We start from the raw sequence: 11,056 nt of genomic DNA on the forward strand, positions 1-11,056 counted from the left end.
GCACACAGAGGAGCTTGTCCGGCCGGCCGTCCAACTAAGCAGGGCGACTAGCATTGGCCAGCAGCAGCATAGCACAGACCACAGGCACAGCCAGCACCTGCAAGTACCGCAGTAATGCTAAAGACTAAATAAAGAGCGAGCATAGCTAGGAGTGTGTGTGTATGTATGCATGCTGTACACATTACCTTGCCAGTCCGCACAGGAGAGAGACAGTCGTTACACACTTCCAGAAAGAGACCGACCATCGGCTCAAGCGGCCGCTGCGACAAGCCATGACAATAATGGCGACGATGCTTCGAATACTGTAACTTTGCCCACCACACCGGCTTCTCTCGCTACCTCCAAGATCTCCAGACGTGCACACTGACTTTCTGCTATCAATATCAACTCCCAGCTTGGGCTACTGCCTGAACTAGCGCCTGTGCGCCAGTTATGGGTCAGAGTGCGTTTATGCTGGCTGCCTTCACAGCTTCAGCACTTGCACTATGCGAAGTTCAGCAAGTGCAAAGGGTGTTCGATCACAACTCTGACTTGCAAGTGGCTGGTCGCGAGCCTCCTGAGAAGGCCTCAAGTAGGCCACGAATCAGCAGGATGGTCGATGTTTCAGCTACGAGCATGCACTACGCTGCAGTTTGCGGATGGCAGATGTCCGGAGAGGTATGTGTGGAAGTGTATCCCAGCCTGACGATTACTGACCACTACACTACTACTGAGACAGTGTGAGTTGCAGCGTCCTGGCCTGCTGATAAAGTGCTAGCTAGATACTGGATGTACCTACTTGGCCTTGCTGGCCCTTACTCGTCTTCAGCAGTGCTGCGCTGTTGGAGTTCACCAGCAGCACTCAAGGTAGATCTACCAGTGGCTGCGTGAGTCGGTCCGGGGTGCATTGCCCACCACGGACGATGACTAGTATGTGCTCGACAGTTCAGTCCTCGAGGAGTCGATCGCCCCAACTAAACTTGGAAAGACTTCCTGCGCATGATTTATATCTGCACATCGTGTGCATTGTGTGAGTTGACGCGGGTGGTTAGCGATGGCGATCGAGTAGACAAGCGATGGTAACGCGGATAACCGCATGGCAAGAAGGAGAGGAGAGGGGGGAGGGGGGGGGGGGGGGGTCGTGTCAAGCTAGCAGCAGTGGGGTCGTGCTACGGGAGTCGTGGTCCAAAACAGGGTTACATGCTAGCAGCTCGCCTCCACTCAGTCAATCAGAGAATGATATGGTGTGCTGGAGGTATTTGTCGCGGCCAGAGGCAGAGGCACTGGCTCGCTAACTGCTTCAGGCCCAGGCAGTCTGCGAGTGAAAAGAAGTTGCTTCGAGTTTGTCTATGTCTTAGGGGAGTAGACAACAAGGGCTATTCGGTGCTAATGCCTTGCCAATCCCCTGGCAATCCAGCCCTGCCAGCTACGCAAAGCAGGTATTCTGGATTGAACCCGGGCACCAGTCCTGGTAATCTGTGGCGGGAAACGCGAAGTAGCTGGCTGCGGACAGTGTGGCACGCATATGCACACACGCGCACACAAGCGTGCGCACACACAACTTTCTGTCTGTCATGGTATAGTGTGTCCCCAGAACTATGCGGTCAGAGTTACTCTACTACTTCCTGTACTCGTACTCGTAGTCTCAGCGATCTGCCAGTCTGTTAGTGTTAGGACTCATAAGGTACCGAGTTACACGTTCGTCGGCCTACTGACCGAGTATGTGAAGTATGGATGACAGCGGGCATTGTGATCGGGAAAATGACGTCAGGCGAGGGACCAGCCCACTACGGCCACGAATTCACATGTTCCTCTGTCCGACTCGGATACTGTAGACAGTGTAGTGGCTCTATGCAGAGTGTGGTCACCAACCGCGGGTAGTATTCATAACAGACTAGAGTTTAGTAGAAGAGCACTAGCTACTCTTCCACCCTACTGCCTTGACAATAGCTATAGCTACGAGTTCCGTTCCGTGGTCGAAACTAACATGTGCCAGTGCCCGGCTGTGGCGATGGCGAGGGTCGCACATGACATCGTCATCGACACTGTCCGTGTGCCAATCCTCGTGCTGCCAGATAAGACAGTGTGTTTGATGGTGTATCACTATGCCAAGCACTACTACCACTACTACCACTAGGCACCAGTGTTGTCAGGCAGCTAGCCCTCTTCGGGGCTGTTGTTGAAAGTCAAGTGGCAGGCGCTATGCGAGCGGAGAAGGCAAGTAGCAGGCAGGCGTCTTGTGGAGACGGTGAGTGAAATCTTTCAACACCTCTGCAGCTTTGCTGCAGGCTGCACCTAGATGGCACAGCATGGGGCCAATGTGGATCAGCAGTCACTCTTCAAGCTCTCGCTCGCTGTATAGGCACTCCAACAGACTAGACGTAGACGTGGACCACCAGTTTTCGATTGTGATATTTAAATTAAAGGAGTTCAAAAATAAAAGAACGTCTCGACCGACATGTGGCCAGGGAAGAGGTCTCTTCTGATGGGACGAAATATGTAAATACGAAAGAGGGGAACAACAGGGGCGGACGGCCATACTCTTGATGATCTTGGTGAATGTTTTGATGCTATCCAGATTTTTCAGGGTTTACTTTGGAGTTTGGTGTTGGATAGCTCCGTGTTGGACAGCTCGGTGTTGGACAGCTCGGTGTTGGACAGCTCGGTAATGACATGACGTGACGTGTATTCTGTTACAGGTACCAAGAGAATAGGCGCGGCGGGGCCGGTGCAAATTATACTGATAGTGATAATGCTTCACTGTGCTCTTGCTGGCACGTGCAGTTATTAATGTATGTTCAATTGTTCATGTAGCTACGTAGATGTACCAACATTTCGGTCGCAACACGAAACAACAGCCACACGCACAGCTCAAGTCAGGAACAGTACAATACAAGGTCTGTGCATATATTTTGTAGTAGTGGTCATCAGGAGCAGAGCAGAACAGAAGACGTACAATCATGATTCATGCACCCGATACCTGAGCCTGATGGTCTGGTTGCAGTATGATGTACAATCATGTACATCATCATTCATGGCCAAGGCGGTATGCATGCCTTGATTGAGGTTGAACGTGCAGGTAAAATTACTGAGTATATAAAAAACGGAAACGATCTAGAAATGTTCCTTGGAGATTTACATACTAGTACTAGTACTGCTACATCATGGTCTCTCGGCCAATGCTTGACGTGCCAGTTAAGTACCTTCCTGGTCTGTTTGCTACCAAACCTATCATACTTCAAAGGAAGACATGTCATAGAAATGCAAACGAATAGCTGCAAAGGAATGAGGGAATTATATTCGCCAAGGAGGCAGTGTTTTAGCAAGCCTCGGGGCTTTGATTCGGAGCACGGACTTGCTCAATCCATGTCGATTTTCAATTGGTACAAATTGCATTTGGCAAATTGCTTGTTTCACCTACCACCTATCTCACAGAGTCACACCGAATTAGATCAAGTCTTCGGCTTAGAGGCACAGACCCCGAAGCCATGTCTACTTGGCCCACAGCGAGAGAGAGAGAGAGAGAGAGAGAGAGGGGGGGGGGGGGGGGGGGCGGCGGGCAGCATGCCCTTCTTCTCCGGAAAGGATACAGGATAGGAATAAGGATGTGAAAATCCTTTGTATGCTGATGGAGTGCACCCCGCGGCCTGCACATGCAAGGAAGACGTCAAAGTATTAGTTCAAGAGTGAAGGATGGCCTGCTTGATGTCATACTACTACCCAACGGACTTAGAACTACAGTCATGTACTATGCGTAGGCACTTCAGCCGGTTTTTTCAAGTCGGGTTTCTCCCAGGTTTAGCATCGCAAATCGACAGTGGTGGGTATCACGAGGCCACACACAAAATTTCATTGAAATCCACAAAGACACAAGTGAGATATGAAGGGTTGAAGAGAGGCAATTGCATGAGGCGAAAGCAATACAAGTTGTGGTATCAACAGCATCCCCAAAGTGTTATCAGTGGATATAGTTACAAAACATCAGAGTGGCATTTTCAAACACACGGCTCTCACAAACACCAACAACCGTTTATGGATCAACAAAATACTTATCAAAGTTCACAATAGTCCAGAATACGGCAATTGTTACCACAATCACCATAGCAACCCCATAGCAACCCATAGTAACCCATGGCAACCCCATAGTAACAGCTTCGGTTTGCTGTGTAATAAGCTAGTATCGACATTAGAGTTCACCAGCAGGCAACTGCCGCTGCTAAATGCTATAAAAGACATTCTTCTGGCACTCAGAAGGTAAGCACACAGAGATAGCATCCGCTAAATGAATTGAAAGCGGAATTTCTGCATACACAACGCACGTGCACACGTTAACGCCACTTCAAACAGAGGTTCGATGTTGGAAACCAGTTTCTCTATTGGCAGCTCCTTTGTACCAGTAGAAAGTGCAAACTAAATTACTTCGGACCTTCTGCAGCAGAATAAACTTGCAGAAGTGAAACTGCGAATTGAGAGCAAGGCGTTCGCCAGTGACACAGAACATTTTTGAGAGCTGCTCCTGTGCTGCCTCCTTCGAGATCCAGAGTCCACCAACAGCCGTGATCTTCGTCAAAGTCTCCATTTCCTTTTGATGTTGTTCTCTCTTGCGTGTGCTACCTGATCCGCTCTCCTTCACTTGCTCCATACAGCAGTCATGAATTGTCTGCTGGCGAGCCTCGAAATTCGAACAGAATTTTGGTGCAGCGCGCCTGGATGCGTCGATCAAAGTGTCCCTCTCATCGGCGGATTTCTCCTGTAGCCACTGTGCCGTTTGATTGTTCGTAAACATCAGTAGCCGTTCAAGCACAACAGGGTCAAACATTGGCTTTCAGCACGCTTTGAAACTGGCTCAGGTAGGACGACGACGCATCTTTCTCCTCCGCCTCAAGCCCTTCTCCTCACTATCTACGTCCATATTTCCTCCTTGCGCAGCTATGCGCAAACCCTGGTGAACAAGAACTCAACTGTTTCTGAATGGAAACACGACGCTGAAGACGATAGGCAACGTTTCCAACGCGTACTAACAACATTTCCTTGTGAAAAAACTCTTTGCTGGAAGTGTATACATGTACATGACCTGCAAGTCGTAAAAATGTACGCACTATGACGTATGTAGGCTCTACTGAAAGCTGAACGTCAGAGCAGCACGATGCACTGAACTACATGCCCGTACAACGAAGCATGGTGCGTACCTGTACAGTTTTGCGCATGCACTTGGCTGATACCACGCAAGTATGCACTCAGACCTCAGCAAAATTTGACAGGTCTTGTCACGTGACTGAAGTGCCTACTATGCGGCCACACTGTGGCCCGGTCAGTCCATGGATTTGTGCACTGCCGGTACATGCACAGACTCAGTTGTAATGCTGCTAGCACTACAATCATGGCGTACATGTGCTGTATACAACCAGTCATGTCCCGACAATGGTGTGCTCCGAGTGGCATACTACTACTAGTACAGTACTAGTACATGTACAGTGTACATTGTACCGAAGGACATTTGAAAACACCCAATTTGCTCCTTTGCTAGGTTCAGCCTGCCTTATCTTTTAAAACCACTACTAACTACTAGCAAGGGTTAGTAAGGCTAAGCCTCATGTAGATCTACCCTTAGCCATACCACGAGCTACTACATGTAGTAAAGACGTCGGTGTGGTGTCGTATCACTCAAGTCTATATTGGTATGGATACAGGTATACAAGTCGACGTGCTTCAGCCTTGCCTTCAAGTTCAGGACGGCCATGTCCTGTGCATGTGATGCAAGACTAGCACCTGTGTTCCTTATTAACGTTTCCCACGAGAGTCAGCACTCTGCCTTCACGAGAGTCAGCACTCTGCCGAGAGTCAGCACTCTGCCTTCGGCCAGTTTCGGGTACTTTCTCGAGCGTCCTGCTGAGAGGATTCGTCTCTTTCTCGAATGATGCAGCCACCAGGGGGCTTGGCAGTTTCGGAAAGTTATCCCTATGCCATCATGCCACCACCGCATGATGCACACGATCTCTGATACAGTGATAGGAGCTACTCCAAGCCCAAGGTAACACGAGGCGCACAGCAGAACAGCCTATGATTAGCACTCTTGACACAGCACAGCGGGAGCTATTGGTTACGCTTCGAGCTGTGAATGACGATGTGTTATGTGATGCGAGACAATGCATACATCCGGACGTGTCCTTCACCTTCACTCTGCGGCCATTATCACCTTTGGTATGGCGGCCGGCCTCCTACTTCTTTTACAAGTACTAGCATGTGTCCAGAGCCGAGGCCAGGCATATTGTATTTTAGGTATGTCAATGTGCTTGAGTGCTAATCTGGTGCATACCATTCGTCACGTGCACACGGTGTCCGTGAACTGGCCGGGTACGCGGGTGGGCATGTAGCATTGGGGGTTCATAGGTTCACACCTCGACCTCCCATTAATAATGATTCTCCTCTGTGCAGGTACATGTAGCATTCTAGGATCAGTCATATACATGTACATGTATGTTCCGTTTTCATAGCACGTTGACACTTTCTTTCTATACTAACGTTATCCATCTCTAATTCTCTATGATGTTTTAGAACGTCACTGCCATGCATACAATGTACAATTGCATTATACTACTTCGAAGTACAGTAGTATGCACTGCACATCACGCCATGATCTAGGGGTTCATAATCTGCCACTAGGGAGGGGAGTATGCTCGCTTTATACCTACAGGTAGGGTACTAGTAGTACAGTCATGTAGTCGTGTTGCAGCCTTAGATTAGTTAGAAGGCTCCCCGCAAAGAACTGCATCATTTGCGCAACAGTGCATGGTGTGACAATAGCGGGCGACATGCCAGTCGAAATGGAGACCAGAAGGTCACAGTTTCGCCTACAACCTACAAGTGTGGTTCAAAGAACAACGTCCCTGCTTCTAAGAACAAACCTTTTGCTGAAATTGCACTGCAAGTGAAGTGCAAAGTGCAGAGTGCAGAGTCGTTCAAATGAGCGGTGATATGATAATCGCGTTACCGCAGTGTAACGCCGGTGTTTGGGAATTGAGGAATGCAGGAAGAATGCGTTGATGCACGGTCAAGAGTACAGTCATGTAGACCTACATCATGTACATGTACATGTAACTGGGGAGTCCGCAAGGCGAAGCTTCCAAGGTGAGGGTTGGTGACGCAGTCCTGCAAATTAATTACATGTACATGACTGTACTGTACTCCAGTTCATGTACTTGTACATGTACATGTACATGTACATGTATGTACATGTATAGGATATTGCACGGTTCCGAGGGGATTATTTTTCAAATCCCCAAGGCGCGCAGCGCCGCGGGGATTATGAAAAATAATCCTCACGGACACCGTCAAATGGTGTAAGAGTATCCGAAATAAGATGGATTGTGATCGTGTGGAACAAATTTGACAAGACCAGTAGAGCGTGAATGGGTACATCTACACGTACATGTAGAACCAATGACATTGAGTTAGTAGTAGGCTAACTGCTGCAAAGATTTATCTTTCAGGTCTGTGAAAGAAGGAATTTTCCAAACACTGTACTAGAAACCAAAGTTTGCATTTTACGGCGATGCTCATTACTATGCGTCTTAGTCATTTCGCTCAATGTTTCCGGCTATGACAACTCGTGTGCTGGACGAGCATTTGTTGTCATTGACTCAATTTCTTTTACTCTCCATAGGCTATTGGATTATTTTCCTTACTCGGTCTATTTATAACCAGTATCTATATGAGAGTGGGGTGTGTCTCTATGGTTACCGGTGTTCGGCACACCCGTTCCTGTAGCATGTTGCAAATTAAGATGCTCTTGTTTGTTGCTGATAGAAAGATTGCCACTTCCCTAGTTTTGTTTCACCAATATGCTTTTCTTTTAAAGAAAGGGTTTGCTCCCCACACCGGAGCTCGCGCTATTCCGCCGACTTTACTTGACACTTGACTTCTTTTGACAACTATAGCCACTTCCCCTTTTTAGACCTTATGTGGAAGGCCCATTCTTGCATATTCAAGCAGCAGCCAAGGGAGCTAGCTCTCTTGGTTATGCTGGTACTTGTAGAAGGACTGGTTCCGACCCACCGTCCGAGGGGATCCACAGGATTTCCTGTGGATATGAGATCCCCTCGTTTGAGGGGATTATGAGCCATAATCCCCTCAAACTAGGGGAAATATCCGTAGATCACCTGAAAAGGGTGGTCTATGTACATGTATGTATGTATGAAGTGATGTACCGGTACATGTGGGTATTGGAACCCGAGTTCCGAAAGTTATTATTTAGCTTTAAATTATAGTATAAAAAACCTCCAGTCATTTTCGTGTTCTAAAAAGCAGTTAATATTTCTGGTAATCACTCATAATAAAAACCTGGTGCTATAAAACCTGTATAAAAAACCTGGTGCTGTAAAAAACCTGGTGCTACAAAAAAACCACTTTTTAGGAAAATGACTGGAGGTTTTTAATTTTTTATACTATAATTTAAATAGAATATAAGCTTCGCCCTCGTGTTCACGGGAAAAAAACCCTCGGCAAAAAACCTCGGCTTCGCCTCGGTTTTTTGCCTCGGGTTTTTATTTCCCGTAGACACTCAAGAGTCGGGACTCAGCTTATAAAGTTATATTCTATACGTAGCGTGTCGATTTATCATTATTTTGGCATACTCGCGTTATGCAGTTGTTGGTTGTTGGGAGTTCGGTCTTTGACCACTAGCTTTGTGGTGGATCTCATCTACTCGCCTCCGATCACTTTTGGAGATGCATAACCCTTGGAGGGTGGCGGCGTTCCTGTAGATCCAGGAAAGTGAATCTGACTGATTCTGTCGTAAACCATAACTTTATCATAATACTGTGATGGCTATGTGCTGGGGAATAGCCCCCAGGGATCGCTACCCAGGTCATCAACACCCAGGTCATCGATACCCAGGTCATCGATACCCAGGCCATGCCAGTACCCGCAAATCATCGCAATACGCAGGCACATCCCCAAATACAACATAATAATGTACATGTACGTGTATGATACTTCAAGTATTATAATTACAATCCAATACTAGTAGTACAATACTAGTATTGGATAAACCTTGTTATAGTTCACACATGTTGCCAGGGAGTCGTAAACTACACCGTATTTCACGACTCCCTGGTGTATGCCCACCGTGCGGTGATCTGGACAGGGGTGTCCAGTCTTCACACTGTTGTAGCACTAAACAACAAAACACAGTGTACACTGTTTTATAGTTGCCATGAACTCATGAAGTAATGAACTATTACTTGCTTTGAGGTTCAGCAGTCATCAGCACTCTTGACTGGAGGTTCATGTACCTTTGAGTTCAAGCTTCTGCAAGAATCATGATCGTTAGTGCTACTACATGCACCAGAACTAGTGCGTGTGCTGCGCTCAGGATGAATAGTAATACTGTTAGGGGTAATGTACTTCAGCATAGCACTTGGGTGTCGTTGTCAGTCAGGGTAAACATTGTGACACGCACAAGTGGAGATCGAGGGTGAAGAGACAGAGATAGAGAGAAAGGGAAAGAGAAAGAGAGAGAGAGAAGGAGAAACAACCGAGTGCAAGTGTGCAGCAGGCCATTCTGTTGTGACCGTATCATCGTGCTGTGCATGCCCTTAATAATAAAAACTGACTTTGTAGACCTACATTGTTGAATTCACATCCATGTACTTTTGAAGTACTTGGATGTGCATGTGGGACCTCTGGTAGGTCTACATCATACATGTTTTGCTATCATCAGAAGTACACTGTATCATCAGAAGAAGTAATAATCTGGAAGCGTATGTTTACTCTTGCTATCATGTTCAACGCATTGCTACTGTGTCGCATGGGTTGGCACACATACAAAACTGTATGTAGGAGGGGACGACTCGAGCTAAGTAGTTCGTATGTTTCCTGCGATGGAGAAATAATTTATCGGGCCGGCTGTGTACATACCGCTTTAGCCACGGATCCAGTGAGCGAGATTCACCATCAGTGTGATTGCCGGTCTAAAAACATTACCAGCCCAAGTCCCTGGAATGAATCTATTCCCAAGCCTCTGGCTGTCAACGCGGAGCAGAATTGGACCACTCCTGTTGTCAATCCGAAGCACTCTTGCCAGAAGGATTCTGAAAAGAAGAATGTTCTGTCGTCACAACTACACCCAACATAGAGTATTCTGACCTTTGGGCTGTAAGGTTTTCCCAGGTGTTCCCATGCTAATAACAGTTACCGCTAGAACTGGCGCCTTCCTGAGCTGCTGCTGGCCTTGTTTGGGAAGGCAGACGATCGATGCCTCTTGCTTTCTCAAGTTTCTGTTCCTCCCTCGGATTCGACTACATACAGGTGCTATAATTCGGAGAGTAGTCGTTCGGAACTGTGCAATCCCGGGGCAATCGCAGTACTTGATGCACGCCAGCCACCGGGCAGGTTGACGTTCGCTGCTGCCCAAGGTGCGCACCTAGAACAAGCAAGGAGAACGCTGGAATGCACAGCAGGCTAGTGCATGGTCTCCCAGGACATTTTCGAACGTGCACCAGGAGTTGAGTGTGTACAGGGTAGCTCTCCCGCAAGGTGAGTGAATTCGATGTGTGAGCACCGTCACTTGCTTCCAGCCTCATAGCTAATGCCAATGGCCTAGTTACTCAATGTACTAGTAGATCTGATCAACAGGTACTACAGTAGTAATCTAGACAGGTGTTTAAGATCCTCAGGCTGCGTATAGTGCTCTATGTCCAGTGGACAGAGCCAGTGATACAATTCAAACAGGTGCTTAGTTTACTAGTACGCGCACAATTGAATTCACAAACAGCAACCGTGCAACCAGGTCCTTCCTTGCCGTTACTCGGAGTTTCGTGTCTGAAAACACTCATCAGACGGCATCATCTAAGACTAAGTACAGTCATGTGTATGTTTGCCAACATGTACACGTATACGGCCGGCTATCACCGGTGGGTTAACTTAAGGACAAAGTCATGTTGTAGTACAATCATTCGTCAATCATGTACTTATATACCCAGGCAACACTGCATCCTGAGTGCAGCTTTAGCCTAGGAGCATCATGCGGATATATTTAGAGGAACGTCACAGTGTTCCAGCCGGGAGTGTGCAGTTT

At 47.5% G+C, this 11,056-nt stretch overlaps 1 protein-coding gene across 1 annotated transcript in view; it reads right to left on the bottom strand.

Moving 5' to 3' along the window:
• Window positions 1–906, bottom strand: part of LOC135805248 (uncharacterized) — an 8,360-nt gene extending 7,454 nt beyond the window's left edge. The window contains exon 1 of the mRNA XM_065319261.1: window positions 186–906. Coding sequence (XP_065175333.1) covers window positions 186–274 — 89 coding nt within the window. The 5' untranslated portion in view covers window positions 275–906. The remainder of the gene's footprint in view (window positions 1–185) is intronic.
• Between the last annotated feature and the right edge of the window lie 10,150 nt (window positions 907–11,056).

This window comes from Sycon ciliatum, chromosome 1 (genome assembly GCF_964019385.1).
Source record: "Sycon ciliatum chromosome 1, ocSycCili1.1, whole genome shotgun sequence".
Classification (NCBI taxonomy): domain Eukaryota; kingdom Metazoa; phylum Porifera; class Calcarea; order Leucosolenida; family Sycettidae; genus Sycon; species Sycon ciliatum.